Source organism: Stenella coeruleoalba (assembly GCF_951394435.1).
Source record: "Stenella coeruleoalba genome assembly, chromosome: X".
NCBI classification, from domain to species: Eukaryota; Metazoa; Chordata; class Mammalia; order Artiodactyla; family Delphinidae; genus Stenella; species Stenella coeruleoalba.
Window position 1 is genome coordinate 26,049,109 of NC_137152.1, and position 21,818 is coordinate 26,070,926.

At 41.2% G+C, this 21,818-nt stretch overlaps 1 protein-coding gene across 24 annotated transcripts in view; it reads left to right on the top strand.

The window, feature by feature from the left end:
* Nucleotides 1-18,300, top strand: part of DMD (dystrophin) — a 2,843,071-nt gene extending 2,824,771 nt beyond the window's left edge. For 18 of the 24 annotated variants that reach the window (XM_079909736.1, XM_079909735.1, XM_079909728.1 and 15 more), the window contains 2 exons: nucleotides 1,457-1,549; nucleotides 15,742-18,300. In XM_079909736.1, the coding sequence (XP_079765862.1) occupies nucleotides 1,457-1,549; nucleotides 15,742-15,839 (191 nt within the window). In that variant the 3' untranslated portion in view covers nucleotides 15,840-18,300. Of the gene's footprint in view, nucleotides 1-1,456; nucleotides 1,550-10,205; nucleotides 10,310-10,753; nucleotides 11,556-15,741 lie in introns of those variants that run through there. The other 6 variants (XM_079909718.1, XM_079909729.1, XM_079909732.1 and 3 more) reach the window with 3 other exon arrangements.
* The last annotated feature ends 3,518 nt before the right edge of the window (nucleotides 18,301-21,818 follow it).

Sequence of the window (21,818 nt, forward strand, 5' to 3'; positions counted from 1 at the left end):
AATATCAGCAAGTAGTATGTGCATGTGGATGGATAGATAATCTAACTTCCTTTTCACCTTATAACCTGAATAGCAATCATTTCCTGTCCTTAGTACTTCAAAGAGGGTTCCTATGGTATGTTACCAGGAGACTCACAGAATCAGAGGGGTTCTGTCTACCCCAGGTCCTTAGCCCTCCTTTCTAATAATGGTATACAGCCTCACATCCACCTAGGATAGGATTTTGTCTAAATGGTGAGCACTGCCAAGGATTCTTTTAGCTTGTGCTTTAAGAAAGAAGGATGAACACTTGGTAATAAATGCGGGATTATGATCAGAGATGAAAATCCAAATGGCATAGACCAAAGGAAACGACAGGCAGGCATATTTAAGTCATTACATCACTGGCTCCCCAGTCATTTTCAAGTCACATGTGAACCAGAGGTTGTCAACCCCTTAAGCGTGTATATTTTTGTTGATCTGCTGAAGCGAGGTCTTGTTTTAAATGGAAGTGACAATGTGCTCAACAAACAGAGCTTGAAAAGAAGTTATTTTCACTGTTGGAAGATTGAATGTTATGAGAAATTAGTTTCAAAGGACCTTCAAAGTTCAAAACAATTTTGTTTGCACTTAAGAAATTTCTCCCTTACTGCAAATGCTGTTTGAGGTGTATTTCTTTGACACATGAGTAAACAGTCGAGACACAGATCAACAAAATCTACAAGGAGACTCCCATCCCCAGAAGAAAACCATCCATCCCTAAACTCCCTTCCTTCCAAATCATCCTTCTCTCCTCACATAAACAAATGCTCAAAAATTTTGTTAAAAAGTTTCCCTTTGTAAGCCTCTAAAAACATAATTATGAAGAAGTAACCCCACGGAACAAATAGGAGAGGAACATAACTTCCCGGTATGTCCATATACACAGTCCTTAGAATATCTATATTTCATTTCCTATGTAGGGCACATACAACTTTTATTTCTCTCTATTACAGTGGACTTTAAAGGTACTTGAGTTTTCTCTGTATGTCTTGTTAAATGTCACAATAAAGAATGGAAAAAATACCTCAGTGTCTCCACTCCTTACCTTCCTAAAGTGAATGCAGAATGTCACGGGCTTCTTTTGTGTTGAAGAGACACGCTGCAAATGTGCTATAATCATCTTTTATTACAAAGAAAAACATTTCACGTTTGTTAATGGGGCATAAGAAACTTAGGGCAACTTTAACTTCTAAGCAGATACACAGTTTTCTTTTCCAAAGATAATGACGTAGATAAATCCCTGCATGAGATTCTTTTTCCCGTGAAGGAACTGTTCCCTAATTATTAAGCTTGAGGGGTTATTTTTATTTATGTTATTGATGAAGGAGTGAAAATGAATTAATAATGGATTTTTAAATGGCGTCATGAACCTTTTCTCCGGTATCTGTATTTTCTCAAGTGTAATTTGCCATTGTTTGTGTTTGCTTTCATTAAGGCGAGGAAGATCTTCTCAGTCCTCCCCAGGACACAAGCACAGGGTTAGAAGAAGTGATGGAGCAACTCAACAACTCCTTCCCTAGTTCGAGAGGTAAGCGCCAGTACCCAGAAGTCACTCAAACTTCCTGGAAGTAGGCCACTCGTTTCCATACCCAACTAGCATGTGTAGTTTCCATGTTTACGTAAACAGGTGCTGACAGAATGCCAGTTTGGGGTCACTGGGAGAAGATTTTGTCTTCGAGTGTGAATTTCTGGTTTGGAGTATTTCCAATTCAAATACCTGTGTAATCAAGGTGTTTCTAGAAATAAGAATAGTAACTTATGTTTATACAGTATCGATATCTTCCTTGCTTGGCACATTAGCCTGAAGAGTTAATTATGAGATAGCTTTTACTTAAGAGCAGTTGTTAAGTGACTTTTACAGACGAGGAGATTAATGCCCTGATGGTGCCTTTGCCAGGGACGTACCGCTGCTACGTGATACAGCACGGTCTGCGATAGGCCTAGCGTACAGTGGTGGTGGGAACTCGGGCTTGCAATCTCATGCCTTTTATGTATATTTGAAAACTGTGTCTTACCCCATCACTTACACATAAGTACAATTAAATCTCTATGTACTAGTTCGTTACTCTCTTCATTTGCATAGATAGAATACAATTTTCACAAAGAAAGACACATATTATTTCATTTAAATGTTAATATATCTGAATATTAATATTATCGAACATTAAAATTATTTCTCCCATCACTTTGACTTTGAATATTTTGCCCTCATACCAAAAATACAGCATTTTACCGCACTGAATTTTCCTACCAGCCAGTATGAGCTTCAGATGCCTTACTTCATCCAAGGAGCTATTTTGCTGCCGTTGTTAGTGTTTTGGACTATTTCTAGTGGTTCACTGCCCTAACATAAAACAGGTCACTGACCCACCCCCTTCAATGAATAAAAAGAATGGCAGACAGCATGGACGCTCGACTCAATACTATTGTATTCCAAGTGTGCAAGTTGCTAAGAAAGAAAATCTTCAGAGTTCTCATCACGAGAGAAAAAATATTGTACATTTGTATGGGGACAGATGGTAAATAGACCTATCGGGTGATCATGTCACAGTGCATACAAATGTCAAGTCACTAGGTTGTACACCTGACACTAATACAATGGCGTATGTCAGTTATACTTCAGTCAAAAAAAGAATGGCAGCAGTCACCTGTGAGCAAATAGAGGGATACGCTAGAGAACCAAGGGTGGGGGGGAAGCACAAGGCTTTGCGGCCAGTGATTGGCACCCCTAATGGGCTGCCAGTGAGGGAAGGGCGGCCGAGAATCTGGCTGTTTGCTCCTCTCCACAAGGGCAATGAGGAGGCTGTTTTGAGTCCTGTGTTGTTCCTATCTTTTTGTTCAGTGTCAGTTAACAATGGCCATTTCCCAGCTATTTCATGTGCAAGTGAACGTTGTGTGGTGCACATTAAAAGCAATAATGTTCTGATAGAGCGTTGCTAAGGAACCGTCAGGGGAAGCTAATTTTAAATGTCTGCACCAGCCATCTTTTCACCGCTGAGCGCCTCTGATGTGTTGATTTTAACAGATAAAAGTCTTCTGTCTTCCACCCACCTCCTTATCCCACACCTGCCAGCCTCTTCTCCATCCTATCTTCACTGCCTCCTCTCCCAAAATGCCATGATTCATAATGAGAAGACCACACGCTGGTTTGACGTAAATCAAACACATTCACCTTGATCCTGCCAGCTTTTGCTAGCACCTACTATGTACCAGCGGAGGTGTCAGGGATGCAAAGTAGAAATGCCAAGTTCTTTGCCGTCAAGGTGCTTACGGTCAGTTGGGGATGCAGCCTTCCCGAGAAGTTCATACCACAGCACAGTAGTATTACTGCTGTAATGGAGACGTCTGTGACGTGAGAGAATCCTAGAAACCCCCTTCTAGATAAATAGGAATGGCTTAGCCTCAAGCAGAGCAAGTGTCTTCCTCAAGATCACACAGCTACTCATGGGGCCAGAACTTTGGGCCCCGCATCTCACACACATTTCACTGACCCCAGGCTTCCCCTTGAAGGTCATAGACATGCGCCTCCTCCCTGCTCCTTGACCCGAAAGGTTGTTTACCTGCTCTGTGGGAAGTCAGTGGCAGCCCTGGGCATTTCTGTCACATCTGAACAACTAGAGTATCAGAGGAGAGGCCACAGCAGGGCTCATGGCTCTGTTTCCCCAGCGGCAGCTTTTTTGTACTGGGTCTCTGGGCCATCCTAATCATCTTAAGGTGAGATCTTTGCACCCTCTCCCGGCATCCCCCTTTTAGACTCCTTGAAGCTAGATACCACATGGGTATGAAAGATCAGAAATATACCTCCTCTGATATGGTATTTGGCAGTCAGCCTCTCTGATGTTGTATTTACTTGTCTGATGTTAATTTACTTATATGGAAAACCTAGGAAACTCTATTCAGGCCGCCTGGGTAGTGTTTACTAAATTAGTGCTTATGGAAGCGTATCATCCCCTGAGTGCTAATTTGAGTTCTCAAATAGGGGATAAGCAGGATTTGTCTGATACCCGTTCCATTAACCAAGTTCCTACTTACTCAGTAGTACCCTGGTGCCCTGAGAGAATTCATTCATTTTCCTGAAGAAAACAGTCAAATAAACAAACAAACAAAATCCTCATAACGAGAGTAGATAAGGTGCTAGAAGAGCTGGCTGGTCTTCCTGTGATGCTGTGACCTTGACATTTTCTTTTCTACTTCCTACCAAATTATACCTTATCATAGGCCCCTTATGATTCTGCACCCAATTCCAATGTGTGGGGCTCTTTTCCCACACCACCGAACAATTCTCATATACCGGCTGGGTGTCCTGCAATTTACCTCGATTCTGACTCTGTCTACCCAGAGACAGGATCCAATTCCACCCGTTAAGGTCTCAGTCCCACAAGACTGCCCCTCCCCTCCTACTTCAGACTGCCAATTTTAAGTCCAGGTTGTTAGCTGGGCTTCTGACCCACTGGCTATAGACTAGAGATTCCAACAACCCGCTCTTTGGGTTCGATTCATTTGCTCGAGCAGGGCACAGAACTCAGAGAAACATGTTACTTACTAGATCACTGGTTTCTTATAAAAGGGTCTAACTCAGAAACAGCCAGATGGATGAGATGCGTAGGGCAAGGCACGGGGAAAGGATGCAGAGCTTCCATGCCCTCTCTGGGCACACCACTCTCACCACATCTCCACGTGTTCACCAACCCGGAAGCTCTCCTAACCCTGTCCTTTTGGGTTTATAAGGAGGCTTCATTACATAGGCATGAATGATTAAATCATTGGCCACTGGTGACTGAACTCAATCTCCAGCCCCTCTCCTCTCCCTGGACATCATGGGGTAGGAGTGAAAAGTTCCAACCCTCTGATCACTTGGTTGGCTCCCCTGGCAAGCAGCCCCCATCCTTAGGTGCTTTCCAGAAGTCACCTTGGTAACGTAACAAAAGACACCTTGCTGCTGCTCATCACAGGACATTCCAAGGGTTTTAGGAGCGCTGTGCCTGGAAGGGGGACGAAGACTAAATATATATTTCCTCTCATAAATCACAATGTCACACCTATTTCTCCATACATTTAAATGGATAAAAAGTCTTGTCATTGTGAAAATAGGCTGATCGTCGATGCACTCTAAAAAGTGGTTTTTCAAGCACGTAGACCCCAGACGGGTTGCAACCAGAGGTTGGTGATGCCGACTCCCAATTACCTCACCACCGACCAGTCAGAAGAGTGTTCATGAGCTGATCACACACCCCACAACCCCCTGCCTCACACTGTCTTTATAAACCCTTCCCTGAAAGCCTTCGGGGACTTTCAGGGTCTTTTAAGCAGTAGCTGCCCCGGACTCCTTGCTGGCGCCCTGCAATAAAGCTGTTCTTTTCTACTTCCCCACAAAAAATAAAAATTTTTAAACAGTGGTTTTTTGGATGCTTTATTTCTAACTAAAGGCATTTATTCATTTTGAAAGAATGGAGAATATATATATACATATATATATATACACATATATATGTATATATAGAGAGAGAGAGAGTAGGATTTAATGGGAATATCTTACCAATTAGTAGGTATGTTAAGTTGATATTAAGCCAAAAATCTTGAGATTCTTAACGTCTCAGGATTAGAGACTCTCCCAAATTGGAAGGGTCTTGAAAGTTCATCTTAATGTCTTTGATGTTCAAAACCGTAGCTTTTGACCTTTTCTGACCATTATCCATAATAAGAGAAACATTTTACGTCTTAAACCGGGGTAAAGATATAAAACAAGTTATTTGCATATGTATGTACACACAAATATGTATGTACCCACCATATATACACCACACATATATGTATATAGTCACGTATACATACAAAGATCAGAAGTTTCATGAAACAATACTTTCTTTACTACGTATAATTCACACTGTTTCTCTGTTTTCTTTATTTAAAACTAAAATGCTGGTTGCAACCCACTATATTGATTTTCTGATCCAGTTGTTTAAAAATACTGATCTAACTGATCTCAGTTTTCCTTGCCCAGGTGAATTTTTTTTTTTTCAGTTTGCTGTTACTATTATTTGATTATTTTTATTTATAATGACACTGGATTTTTTTTTTGGTGAATATCTTTTTGACAAAAATTATATTTTAAAAGTTTTACCACGGAAGCTTCTGCCAAGACCTTGCTAGTATCTTAGAGAACACTGTACTTTCTATCTAAGTCTGCATCCACGTTCCCATTGTTGGTGTTACGCAAAATGAAGTTCATGCTTGCTACAGCTGTTTCGGACAGCTGTTTTAGTAACTTAAAACAGATGTTAGAGCCAGAGGTCTGACATTTAGTGGAAATGTGCTATTAAATACCACCTCCTGGTTTACTTAACCCTGCTAGATAATCGCCCACAGAGGAAAAGCCGTTTTTTCAATATTATGTTTTTCATAAATACAAAGCATATAGATAGGGGAGGTCTTGTGTACTTTAAATTCACAACTTTTTTGTTACCCTTTCCCACAGTTTTTGACTTAGTGCTAAGTCTTCAGGTATCAGCTAATCTTCACCCCTCATTTCCACTAGAAGTACCTGGATGCCCAAAGAAGTGAAGAGCCTCGTTCATGGCTCTTCCGCAGGTTCAATTAGGCTTCTAGGCTTCAGCTCTTATCTTGATGGCCTTGCTAAACTGTTATACAAATTAATAAAGGAGGCTGCACGCCTCTCCGCTTAGTGATCAAGTGATAGCCAGCAGTATCCTGCCTCGTAGCCACTATAAACCGCAGGGAGTTCAAGGCGTGAATGTGTGCCCGTTTAGCTTTGCGAGCCTATCTTTTCTGATGAATCTCTAGCTCTCGTTAGTTATGCACAACCACCTGAGGAGCTTGAGGGCCTTGGTGTACATTAAACACAGAATGTTAGCCAATTTCTATCTAACCTATTTAATCTACCTATATAATCTCTCCCTCTGTCTATAAATAGATGTAGAAGTCGAATTCCACTGTAATAAAAGGCATTACCTACCACAGGACACTTTCGAAATCTCCACCATTATTCTGTAGGGAGGCTACATGGGTAGAACGAACAACAAACATCGTTTTAAAATCAACTCTTTAAGCGATCTGTCCATACGTCTCTGATCATTTAGCAGTCTAGCTACGAGTTTGTTCGATGCGTGTGCATTCCTGAAAGAAAACGCTTCGCTAGTGAGGGGTATGGTATTGGTCTCTAACAATTAGGTGCCACTGTACATCGATTAATGATAGGATCCAAGATGAGCTCTTAGTGCAGGTAAGAGAACTCAGGAAGCAGTTAGCACTGTTATGCCGGTATTGCCGCTGCCTGTATAATCTCTTACCTGCTGACCTGTGCCACATTATTTTTATCCCCAACAGCCCATGCCATCCTCTCCCTCTCATACTCTCCCCTCCTAAATAAGGCCACATACATTCTGTTAAATGCCTCTAAATTAGAAAGCCAACCGCTTTGCAAAACCTGCCATCTTCTAAAACTCAAGTCTTGTCCATGACTCTTTTATGGAAAAGCAACATAAAGAACAAAGACAGATGGAAGCATCCCGGCCCCCCTTGCAGGCTCCCTTCCCTTTCCTCTCGGCTTCCAGAACGGATTTGAGCTGTTGCTCCTTTACACCAGGGGCCGGCAAACTGCAGTCCACGGGCCAAATCTTTACAAATAAGGTTCCATCATAACACAGCCACCCCCATTCATTTACATATTGTCTGCGGGGGGCTTTCTCACTCCAAGGGCAGAGTAGTTGTGGCAGAGTAGTTGTGAAGAGCCGCTACGGAGACTGTGTGACTGGCAAAGCCCAAAGTATTTAACTATCTGGCCCTTTACAGAGAAAATGTGCCAACCCCGACTTTACATCATTAAATTGTTATCCACTCTAGCTCATCACATATATACAGTCACAGATTTCAGTGCTGATCAACTTTCAGCCCAAGAAAACTGTGCTTTTGAATTGATTTATGCGTTTATATCCGTCTTCACCAAAGATCCTGCATTTTCAATAAAGTATAGCCATTTCAATCTTCTTTCGCTTGTAATGAAACAGAAGTCCTAAAAAGGGACTCATTAGTCCTTAACTTCTTAAAAAAGTCAGTGAACTGAGACAAAGAAGCTCATAAAGATACCCAGAAACAGTAACGTCCTGCGATTCTGACTGTGAATAATGAATTACAGCCAATCCTCTCAAATTCGTACTGCCTGAGGAAATGAGACTTCTCCAGACCTGACCAAGCCCTTTCTTTAGACTCAGGACTCCCCAGCACACTTCCTGTTTCTCTTGATTCATTTCCTGACAGCATACTGCATTGCCAGATGGACCCCCTAACTGACGGTCTAAGGAGACTCATTTCCAAAGAATGTGTTCTTCACATAAAACTTTTATTTGGTACTTTATTTATTGGTAAAGAATTTGTTTTTAATGGTGCAACCAGCGAGCCTCTATTTTGTCAGCGTAGAAAGTATTTCTGATACAAGTAGAAAACATTTAACTCTTTTTAAACAAAAAGCGGACCTCCCTTCGTACTATGCTAATGAGCACACTGGAACCCAAGTGGCGAGGGAGAATTTTGAAAGAGGTCAGGGATCACATAGCTCTGGGAGGTCCATTTTACAGAAAACATGGTTTCTGAAGAAGTACCTGAAATAAAACCCAAATCATTTGCTTCATCTTCAGCAGTGACCAGTTGATACTGAGCTCTGAATAGGCCTTGTTGAAGAATTACTAAAGGTACATAACCTTTATCATGCTAGGAACCGTAATTACATTCTAAAGCTAAAATCACATTGCTTTCTAACAACACTGTCCTTCCTAAGGTTCTGAGGTTTTAAAAATAGACCCCAGTCAAGGACCTACTGTATAGCACAGGGAACTACACTCAATATTTTGTAATAACCTATCGGGGAAAAGAATCAGAAAAAGAATATATATATATATAACTGGATCACTTCGCTGTACACCTGAAACTAACACAACATTGCAAATCAACTATACTTCAATTTAAAAAAAAAAGAAAAAGAAAAATAGGCCCAAGTTACAAGCCAGACGCAGCTACAAGCCCTTGGCATCCAAGATAAGGATCGCAGGCAAGGCCAAGTTGCCTAAATCATCAAAGGACTCTTGGCCATGACCTAGCGGCTGCCTCATTTAGTTCAGCCAGCATTTACCAAATCCCCGTAGCGTCGAGGTACAGTAGATATCAGGGAGAGAGAGGTAGGTGAGCGACATGCGGACCCTGCCTTCAGGGAGCTCACAGTCTTGCAGGGGAGGAGAATTCATTCTACCACCAGACAGTATAACCGTGGAGTACAAGAAATTTTTTAAATGTTGCTAATGAAGTGAAAAAGAATGGATGACTAATTCACGCTGGGGTTGGTGTGCGCCATCAAGGATGAAATGCTGTTCTCCCCCTCCCTTTTCCCCGTCGTCTGGTATGGGCCTACCACCGGGAACACCCACAACCGAGGAGCACCTCTCTCTTTCTCCTGGTTTGAGGAGCATCATGGACACCTTGACCATGTTTCTTACATCGTCAAGCATGCAGTTTCTGTATGCCCAAGAAATCTCTGACTCAGGACAACTCAGAAAGAAGGCAAAGGCAGGGGCGGGGTCATACTTAGAAAACCTTAAAATGTACACCAGAAGTTTTAAACCCTAAACTTGAGTTGTAAAAAGTTTCTTTTGGATTAGTAGCTCAATACCTCTTCGTTCTAGACTAGTACTCAGATTGTTTCAGGGGGGTCGTAGGTCTTCTTGGAGCGTGTCAGGGCAAAGGGAGATGCTGCACAAGATCTCTCACAGCTCTGCTTGTAGCTGCTCTGAATACTGGATGGCAGATAAGAATGTTGTAGGAAGTGGCCCAATGCGAAAGCCAAAGTTTGAAAACCAGTATTTCACTTTGGAGACCCCGGAAATTGCGTACCCAAGACATGCCAGGTATGGTCAGCGGTCCCTAATTTTCTGTCCGCTTACAAATATCAGCGTAGAAAAACTTTCTCATCAGAACCTGCTCTTCAAAAATAACTAACTGCATACAGATATAGGATTCTATAAAACAAACAAGGCCAGAGGGTCTTTGGCTGACCCTCAAGGCTCCTGGTATCTGTGGAATCATGACGAGGAAGGTGAAGACTCATTCCTGAATCTGGCTCCGTGGCTTGCCCATAAGTGGGACTTATCTCCTTCCCGCTTTGTTTCAATTTTCTCCAGTGCCCCCAGTCCCATCATGGACATGCTCAGCTTCTAACAGATAGAACAGCTTCTCCCAAGAGGATGGAGTCTAGCCTCTGTGCAGTGTTCTACCTCGCATTTGGAGTGCCGATTTTTGGCACCTGAAACCAACTACTGTTTGTTTTGGTGTGTTGGTTGTCAAGTGGACAATAAAGAGATTCTGAGATTTTTGGACAGTAAACTTGAGATTCTACAGTTGCCCTTGAAAACAATGCTCGATTTGTCAGATTTCTATGCTGTGCCCGCTTTCATCCAGTTGAACATGTGAGCTCTATGGATTCTATAAGTGATGTCTCCTGGATCATGTTATCTGTTTACACCGACTTTAAGTGTATGTAAAGGTTATTTGACTGGATGTGTCTTTTGGGTTTTTTTTGTTTGTTTTTATTTTTTTTCCAGAAGGGGATAAATGAATTGTCATCTCAACATTTGTTTGGTAAAAGAAGCAAATTGGTATGAAACTGTATATTTATGCTTTTTTTTTCCCTTTCTGATATCTCTGCCTCTTCCTCTCTCTATTATTAAAGGAAGAAATACCCCTGGGAAGCCAATGAGAGAGGTTAGTGAGATTCAGGCTCACAGCCATGGCTTCTGTCTGTCTCATCCCGCTTTCTATGTTTGGCGTTTGTGTAAGAATTGTGTGTGTGCACGCCCATGTGTGTATTACACGTGTCATCATGTAAGGATGGTAGTCACCTCTCCACTTGCAGCTTACGAGGAACATTCCTCAAATGTTCACTGTCATTGTCATCACCATGACAACAGGACCAGGGGTTGGGGGAACAGGAATCTCTTTTAAATGGCAACCCTTTGTAGTCCCTAGGTTGGAATCCTGAAGTTCATCATCTGTTGCCATTTGCAACACAAACAAAACCTTCAAAATACATTTAGCCTCGAACGTAACTGATGAGTCATAAAGCTTCCTTCTACTTCCAGGACCCTAGCATTTTCTGCCAGTGCCCTTGGTTTTTATTCTTCAGGGATGACTTCATTTTGGTTCTGTTTTCTTTTTCCTGGTGCCTACACTCTTTCTTTCCCACTCGAGCTAACATTTTTTTGAGCGCTTACTGTGTGCCAAGGACTTTTCTAAGCACTTGCCATCTTTTTCATTATGTAATCTTCCGGACAAGCCTATGAGGTAGGTACTCTTATTAACCCCATTTTACAGATAAGGAAACTGAGTCAACGAAAGGGTAAGCAATGTGTCCAAGGTGACAGAGCCAGGATTGGAATCCAGGCAGTCTGGGTCCAGAGCCACACTCTTAACTGTGTGCTTTACTGCCACTTAGAAAATGGTGTGTGAAAAGCATATGTCATCTCAACTTGCCCTTCGGAGGGTGCTTTTTTCTTTACTTGGCATTTTGAGCCAGATAGAACAATAACCAGTTAGGGATAAAAAGTGCATCTTGGAGTCGTGAGGGATTTTTTTAATGCCTTTTAGAGGTAGGGTACAGCATCATCACTGAATGTGGTCTGGGGTTTACAGTGAAAGCTGCTTCACACTTCTGTTCTACCAGAAATATTAGCTAAACATTGAATTACCTAATGAAAGGACATCGGATGACAAAGTGTTGAGTGACAGCCCAAGTGAAACAAGATTGTCCTTACCAAGAGTTTAGTACGAAGGACGCAAGAAGGAAAGCTTTCCCATGGATGACAATAGCGTGTACTATTGTGGGAGACAGCTTGGACGGGTGGGGAGTCCTTATATGAGAAGGTTCTGGATCCTTGGCAACAGATGGACAGGAGTAGCCACTGATTCATTTAAACGTCATACTGGAAGTTCTGCCAGTGCCATGCCATGCAGGTCTAATCAGCTGAACAATCTTCGGTGTGTCCACACCATTGCTCCCTTCCAAGGCTTGTGGGGTCCAAGGGAGGGAGCGGTGGGCTGGGAGGAGAAACAGGAAACCTGAATCGGTGCAGCATTGAATGCTCCTGACGGTTTGCCTTCTTATGTGAGACATCTTGGGTTCATTCTGATGGTAAGTGCCCCTTAAAATTTATTTTAACTTGTGGTAAATAGTTGCACCATATTTTTAACCACCCTAAACATGTGTCTCTCATAAACGCATTTTAGAAAAGGCCAGCACATATAATTGAAGTCACACAGGCATTTGGAATCTATACTACCTGAGGTATATTGTAGTCAGATAAGTTTTCAGAAAGCCACAGAATCCAAACAATAGTGATTTTTTTTAATGCTATGAAAATACCCCAGATGTACAGTAGACCAGATATTTTTTCAAAGATTAAATTACAGAGAAGAAAAGCACATTTCACTGCGGTATTCTGGCTTTGCTTTGGCCAACTGAGCGCTCACCATTTCTTTGGGAACGGTATTTTTTTTAAAAAAAAAAAAAAAAAACAGAGTGCCAGATTGCTACTGAGGTCTTGGGTCTCTGCCAGAAAGTCTCAATTCCAATCACTGCAGCGAACAACTCCCTGAGGCAGAGGTGGCATGTGAGAGTCCACATGTCACACTTTGCACCAACTTGGAAAAACATACAACTACCCTAATGTTAAACGCACAGTGCCTTTCTCTTCAACAGTCGTTGCTTAAGAATGGATTAAGGACGTCTATAGACGTATTTTTATGTCTACTTGTGCCTGAAGCGAATCGCAGATGCCTGCCTGTTTTCCAGGGCCTCTCATGCTCATAGCACAAGATTTTCATTTTGACTTTAGAAAAATCTGTCAGGTAAAATTAATGATCTCACTAATGTTCTGCCTTACACGCACGGATAACAGAAGCAGGATACAAATCTATTTTCTGTGTCCCAATTCCCTATCTGTGTGTGGTTCTATGCCTCCAGCGGGTTGAGGTATATGATTCTTTGGAGCAGTATTTAGTCAAAGATAGAATTTTTTTTTTTCTGGCTCTAAGGAAAACCTCCATGGAAAACACTGGAATTGTTATTCTGATGAAGCAGGTATTTGTAAACAAAGTAATGAAAGGCATCATATAGATATGGTGGGGTGACTCAGAGAACGTTCATTTCTCTAGCATAGGGATGGCCATGAGGTCAATTGTGAACATTTAACCGTCTGGACAGGTTAAAGGCTACCTAACATTCTGTGGGAGTAGGTATGGTGTATTAAGAATCATGAACCTGAGACTTCCCTAGTGGCGCAGTGGTTAAGAATCCGCCTGCCAATGCAGGGGACACGGGTTCGAGCCCTGGTTCGGGAAGATCCCACATGCTGCGGAGCAACTAAGCCCGTGCGCCACAACTACTGAGCCCGCATGCTGCAACTACTGAAGCCCACATCCCTAGAGCCCGTGCTCCGCAACAAGAGAAGCCACTGCAATGAGAAGCCCGCGCACCTCAACGGAGAGTAGCCCCCGCTCTCCGCAACTAGAGAAAGCCCGCGTGCGGCAACAAAGACCCAACGTAGCCAAAAATTAATTAATTAATTTTTTTTAAAAAAACCATGAACCTCTGACCTGGTAACTTTTTAAATAGCAGATACCCCTAGAACTTATGCCTCTTAAGAGACTCAAGAATTTTCCTTCCAGTTAGTAACCGAACACCACTTTGAGGAGTAGAAAAGCACCACTTGGCTATATAATGTATAAATGCATTGACTTGTCTTCATTATCTTTTGAACTGCCGTCTGCATCGCCTGGCACAGTCTAAAATAGGCACTCTTTGATTATTGTCAATAAGCTGATGGAGAAAAAAAATGGTTTCTTCCCTGTTTTATGTTTTCTAATACATTTTCTAGCTACCAGGAGGACTATACTATAGTGTAGATGTGAGAAATAGTTGGAATTATATCTAGGTATCAGGGTGTAAGAGTCTTGGGGTTTGTTTTTACTGGTTTTATTAATTGCTGTTAAGATTGCAAGCAATGTAAAATTTGTAGTTAGTCCATCTATTTTCAATTACACAGGAATAATTGTACAGATTTCCCAGGGTTGCTGGGCAGTCAAAAGTAGGTACAAGGGAAGCCCTCTAACTTGGTGGCATCAGTTAGATATGTGTGCTCTGAGGAGTAGCAAAGGACCCACTGTGGCTTCCTGTGGTTTTTATGGTTTAGAAAAGCCAAAGATGATTTCTGTTCTTCACTGAGGGCTGCCAAACTACTGGCCCACTCTAGGCATAGGACATATGCTTTGTTAAAAGGTTTTATGTGTGCAGGCCCAACCAAACTCCAGAGTGATTTTTTAAAGCATAATTAGTCCTCATTGAAACTTTCTGCACGAATAGAGCGCAAAGAGAGTTACAGACTTGGTCGCCTTAATAAAAATGGCTGAACAGCATAAAAGTTAAGTCTTAGCTTGACCTGGTGCCACTGCTGTTTAAGTGCCTGCCTACGAGTCCTCTTCAGATCCCCTCATATACTTAAAAACGCTATGTCTCTTGAAATAAATATTAGGAAAGAATACCTGCCCTAGTCTATCTTTAATGTTTATAGGGATTTTAACAATTATTATGGGAATCTGTAAAGTTGATACATGGCAAGGTAGTAATAGCCTAGTAAAGCATTTTTAGTTTCAAAGGCAGTACTTGAATAGTGGAATGATTTCCTAATGTCCAGGAATTAAAATTAGCCATATAAAAATATGGGACATACATGACGAGGCAAGTCATAAAGTGTGTCTCAAATTATCTTACTCTAGATCTGAATTTTGCCACGAAGTACCCAGGGACATTGTGCTGTTCTTATGCTCCGTGCTGGGGGATTAACACGGGGTCATGTCATATTATTATTAGAAGGCTATTCTGATAGTTAACCCTCATTGAGTAGGAGATCAAAAATGGATTCAGAGGCTACCCAAATCCATGCTATGCATGTGGGTCATCTTACAATGAGGCTCTTGAGTCATCTGGAATGAAAAGTAATTTTTTTTTCCTGAAGCTTCCTAATTCAAAAGTTAATAGTGTATACTAAGGTCAAATCAAGACTTTCTCTTTCAACTCAAGTAAAAGCAGAGAGAAAAGTCACCTCCGCCATAGCCTTAGACGTGAGCCAACAGCTTGTAACAGCCTTGAGATAAAGATTTCACACGTAGTGATGGTAGCGATGCTAACGGTGATGGAGGAGAGTGGCGGCGGTGGTGGTGGTGATAGTTATGGTGATGGTTGTTTGATAGTAAAATAATTTTTAATACAAGTACATAGTAAATAATCTCCCACAGCAAGGTGGAGAAGATACATCCCATCACGAATTGTTCCTGTTATGACAGGAATCTTGTGCTCATCCGTGGAAGCCTTTTGGTGTATATTTACATGGGGAAGATGAGTGCAGTCTGACTTTTTTCCATTTATATGATACTAGGAGCCTGATCCAATATGAGGCTGGATACTAACAGTGTGGAATGGCTTCATTAACAAGGCTTTGCTTCTTCCTGGAAAACTGGTGAAAACCAAACCCTGTCGTGTATCCCCTGGACGCAGCTTCTGTGTTGTCTACACCTAGAAACGGGGGATGATTTCCCAAATGACAAAGAGTTGGGGTGATGATAACTACACCTTGTGTCAAGTCTGTCTTTCTCTCTGTTTTCCAGGACACAATGTAGGAAGCCTCTTCCACCTGGCAGATGATTTGGGCAGAGCGATGGAGTCCTTAGTTTCAGTCATGACAGATGAAGAAGGGGCAGAATAAATGTTTTACAACTCCTGATTCCCGCATGGTTTTTATAATATTCATACAACAAAGAGGATTAGACAGTAAGAGTTTACAAGAAAAAAAAATCTATATTTTTGTGAAGGGTAGTGGTACTATACTGTAGATTTCAGTAGTTTCTAAGTCTGTTATTGTTTTGTTAACAATGGCAGGTTTTACACGTCTATGCAATTGTACAAAAAAAGTTATAAGAAAACTACATGTAAAATCTTGATAGCTAAATAACTTGCCATTTCTTTATATGGAACGCATTTTGGGTTGTTTAAAAATTTATAACAGTTATAAAGAAAGATTGTAAACTAAAGTGTGCTTTATAAAAAAAAAAGTTGTTTATAAAAACCCCTAAAAACACACACACACACACACACACACACACACACACACACACACACACACACACACACACACACACACTGAGGCAGCACATTGTTTTGCATCCTTTTAGCGTGATATCCATATGAGATTCGTGGCTTTTTTTTCTTTTCCTGCATATTTAAGATAGGACTTCCTCTAACACCACCAAATGACTACTTCATATCGCTCTTTTGGAATTGTTGACTGAGTGGGGCTGGCTGTGGGTTTTCGTGTTACACATCTATATGTCTATAAGTATGTAAATACTATGGGTATATAGATAAATAGATATCAATTTCAAGAGACCTTTCAAATTTCTTGTTCAAATGTTCTTGCCACTTCCTAATGGAAAGCAGTTGCTTCTGGTCATCCAGGCTTACCTGCTTGGGTCTAGAATGAATTTTCCCTGGAGCCTGAAGCCAGCAGGAAGCTACCACACTAAAACATTGTCTGCGGCTCCAGATGTTTCTCATTTTGAACTTTCCAGTGACAACTAGAGTACTGAATTTTTTTAAGGGACATATGAATGAATACACAGGACTTACCATGTCAGAGTCATCCGCTGGTTGATGTATTCAGCGTCCTGCTGCTGGCAATGCCACGGTTTAAATTTAATGATGCTTCAGTGAAAATCAGAGCATCAGAAGGCATTTTTAACTCCCAGGCAGGAGGAGGACTATGGTAGGGCTGGAGGGCTGTGGAGTCCCAGCCAGTCCCTCAGAGGGCGCAGGCCACTCTTGACGTAAAGGACTGGATGAATGTTCATAACCTCACAGAGAGAGCTTTATAATTACAACTGTTCTTTTCTCACAGTCAAACAGCAGTGGGTGTCTTGGTTTTCCAGTTTCTGAAGGTTTTTTTCCCCATTGTAATGAGTTTGTAAATGCCACAAGACTTAATTTAAAATAACCCTTAGTGAAAACGTGTAACACAGTAGCCCCATCACATTGTGGTACTGTTCAATATCCACCCAGAAGCCCATGAATCGTGTTTCCCTCCTTGGCATTTCTCTACACGTGACTCCAGGCAGGTTTGTAAGTGGGAACGCAAATTGATTTAAATGATCCAAAAGGCACTCCAAACCCTTTCTGGTGGATTAGGCAGGTTAAATATGTTAATAAATCATTCAAGCAGAGGAGAACGCTCAAGAGGACTAACTGGTAGGAAAAAGCTTTACTCTTTCATTTCATCTTATTAGTCTTTCACTTTTTTTAATCATTCATTCAATAGAAATCACTGTGTGACCTATCATTTTGCAAATCTGTTACCTCTTACATCAAGTGTAATTAACTTTTGGAGAGTGGGTTTTGTTCCTTATTTTACTAATGATAATTAACATCAGACATGGCTTCTCATGCTATTTCTACCTCACTTTGGTTTTGGGGTGTTCCTAATAATTGTGCACACCTGATTTCACAGCTTCATCACCTGTCCATTGTGAGAACATTTCCCTCCATTTTCGTTTTTGTTCATGATTTCCAGAAGAAAACCCAAAGCTCTAAGGTAACAAATTACATGAAGATTTGATTTTAGTCTTGCATTGTTTTCCTTTATGTGACGCTGTACTTTTTCTTTACCCGAGGATTTTTTTTTTAACCGTGATTTAAAACAAGGGGTTACTTTACTTCCTACTAAGAAGTTTAAGTTTCATTCTAAAATCAGAGGTAAATAGAGGGCTTAATTTTGTTTTAATCTTTTGTTTTATTTTATCTTTTAGACATTAGTTCTGGAGTGAGTCTGTCAAAAATATTTGAATAAAAACTGAGAGCTTTATTGCTACGTTCTAAGCATAAGTTGGACATTGTTTCGTGTTCTTTATAACCACCGAGTATTAAACTGTAGATCATAACCAATGTAACTGAAGCATAAACATCACCTGGCATGTTATGTCATTGTTTTCAGGTACTGGGTTCTTACTTGAGTATCATAATATATTGTGTTTTAACACCAACACTGTAACATTTACTAATTATTTTTTTAAACTTCAGTTTTACTGCATTTTCACAACATATCAGACTTCACCAAATATATGCCTTACTATTGTATTATATTACTGCTTTACTGTGTATCTCAATAAAGCACGCAGTTATGGTACAAAAAAGTGTTGACTGGACTGCAGTATTTTGTTTTGTTTTTGCATAGGCAAAACTTTCATATCATTAAAAAATTTAAAAATCTAGAGAGCCCAACAGTGAAAAGAAGGACCCTGACTACCCTATTCCCACCTCATCCTCACTGCACTCTGAGTAAATATTAATGATTTCTTGTGTTTCCTTCCAAAGTGTCGTTATTGTATAAGCAATTACAAACATATGTTCCTACTTTTTTTCCTTTTATTACTCAAGCTAGCATTCTATGCATTCAGTTATATACCTTGGGTTTTTTTTAAACTTAAGAATGGACTCAAGAGATCCATCCTTAATTATATTGAAATAGATCTTTTCATTTCAATATATGAAATGCTTTCCTCGTGCTTTTTTATAGCTAATAATCCAGTGTGTGGGGGGGGATATTATTTAAACGGTCCCCTTTGGTGGGGTACGTGGGTGGTCTTCCTCTTTTGCTCTGACAAACAATACCACATATCTCTCATTTCATCCTTTCACTTGTGCAAAAATATATCCATAGGACACATTCCTAGAAGGGCGATTTCTGGATCAAAGGTGGTAAGCACTTGTAGCTCGGGAGCTAATTTTATGCAGCAATGGTCATAGTGGTCTTTTTGTTTTCTGTTTTAGTAATAACAAGTATATGAATTAACCAGTTTGCAGTTGACACTTTGCTTATCACTTCTATTATTATTAATGGTACCAGACCTAAGGAGACGTCTGAAGAACAGAAGTCACGCCTAAAATGATGCCTCAGAACTGGTTCTGAGGGGGACACCCCTCTCGTACATAGTCATGACCACCACCACAGGGAGATCCCCTCACCCCTGTCCTGCTCTGCTTCTGTCCTAGCTGCAAAGGAGGCTAGGAAAACGAGGAGCAACGTCAACACCTCTAGGGAGAGACCATCTATCTCTGCTTCCCACCAAGAGTCACAGAGAGGAGTTCCTCAACAGGTTCAGATGCTGGAGGGCCAAAGAAATTACAAAAGTCCACTAGGTACAGCCTATTCTAGTGACTGGAAATAATAGGAGATGGTCAAGCTGATTAAGAATGGTGTTAAATGGGTGTGGCATCTCTGATACGAATCACTAAGTTGAGGGTGGGGTGATGGTGCCAACCTAAGGGGCTACTACACTGAAAGACTTCCCTTGAAATCCACACATAGGAAGAGTAAGTTTCATCCTATTTAAATAAATCATTTATTCCCCGGTGCCATTCCCCCAGCCTGCTTTTGTTTGAAACGCCCAGACTGCCTGTTTTGATAGCACTCAACTAGGTAACTGAGGACTCTTCAACGCTTCGACCTAACACAGCACTGTGTATGTCTCACTCTGAGGAGGGCATTTGGCTTTCCTTTCCACACTAGGCACAGGCTGGAGGAGAGGGAGTCATTTCAGCTAAAAATTAAAACGCATCAAGCTGGCGCAGGCTGTGCATCAGCAAGCAGAATGTGTGTTTGGGGGAAAGCCCCAAGACTAATGGACATGTATGGACACGTCCTGTGGAGCCGCGATGGGATTTCCCTGAAACTGCAATGCTCTAATGGCGGAATGAATACAGAGGCAAGCACTGGCACACTTGCAAAGACTCTGCCTTCAAATTAAGTGTAGGAAGGACGTGAACTGCATTCTTTCCCACAGTAGCAAAGCCACTAGGGTAGGAACCATAAACACATCCTCCACTGCTCCTTGGGCTTCAGACTGCTGTGATCTCACGGACTTATCTGACAACACAGGAGTGGCAACACGCCAGACAGGCCGTAACAAGCGATATCATGTGACAGTGTGACGTTTGGCGATGTTTGAGAGTGGCTTTCATATACAGAGAAGATTCTGTACAGTAACTTTAGACTTAAATTCTACCTATGCGTGCTTGTGTGCGTGTGTGTGCGCGCGCATGTGTTTGTGTTTTATATATATTCAGGAATAAATATTGAGCTCTTCTGTCAGATTTCATTTTGAAATAATTCAAACTCACAGAAAAGTTACAAGAGTAGTACAAAGAACCCCCATATTCCCTTTACCCAGATTCAATAACTGCTTACATTTTGTCCCATTTAGTTTCTCGCTCCTTCCTCACCCTCTCCTTTCTCCCTCCCCTCCCCCAACAGTTGACCCTTGCACAACAAAAGGGTTGGGGCGCCCCCCCTCCCCCCTCCCCCGCACAGCTGAAAACCCGTGTATAACTCTTATAGTTGGCCCTCCATCTATACAGTTCCTCTGTATCTGCGGTTCCTCCACATCTGTAGATTAAGCCAACCTCAGATCATGTAGTCCCACAGTATTTACTACTGGAAAAAATCGGCATGTAAGTGGACCCACGCAGTGTAAACCCATGTTGTTCGAGGGTCAACTGTAGTGTTTTCTTTCTGAACCATTTTGACAGTAAGTTTCGGACGTCATGCCCCCTTATGCTTAAATACTTCATGTCCATTTCCTAAGAACTGACATTCCCTTGCATAACCACATTACAGTTCTCAAAATTTTTAAATTTAACATTATACAAAGCTATCACCTACTCCACAGCCCATATTCAAATACTGTCAATTGTGCCACGATTTTTTTTAATAGTTATATGAGTTTCCCCAGTCTGCTCTAGGATCTAATTCTCAATTTCATGACACTGTCATGTCTCTTTAATCTCCTTTGATCTGGAACAGTTTCTCTACCCTTCTTTGTCTTCAAAGACCTTGACATATTTTTGAAGAGTACAAGCCAGTTACTCGTAGGATGTGCCTTAGTTTGGGTTTCTGTGATGTGTCCACAGGATTATATTCAGGTTATGTGTTTTTGGCAAGAATATGACATAAGCAATGATCTGTCCTCAGCACATCATAGCAGGAGGCATGTATGTAATGATGGTCTGTCCCATTCTTGGTAATGTCAACTTTGATCACTTCGTGGAGGTTTCTCCACTTGCTATACATTTTTAAAACCTAAATATTCTTGGGAGAAAATATTTGCAAATGAAGCAATGACAAAGGATTAATCTCTAAAATTTACAAGCAGCTCATGCAGCTCAATATCAAAAACACAAACAACCCAATCCAAAAATGGGAAGAAGACCTAAATAGACATTTCTCCAAAGAAGGTATACAGATTGCCAGCAAACACATGAAAGGATGCTCAACATCACTAATCATTAGAGAAATGCAAATCAAAACTACAATGAGGTATCACACACCGGTCAGAATGGCCATCATCAAAAAATCTACAAACAATAAATGCTGGAGAGGGCGTGGAGAAAAGGGAACCTTCTTGCACTGTTGGTGGGAATGTAAATTGATACAGCCACTATGGAGAACAGTATGAAGGTTCCTTAAAAAGCTAAAAAGAGAACTACCATACGACCCAGCAATCCCACTACTGGGCATATACCCTGAGAAAACCATAATTCAAAAAGAGTCATGTACCACAATGTTCATTGCAGCTCTATTTACAATACCCAGGACATGGAAGCAACCTAAGTGTCCATCGACAGATGAATGGATGAA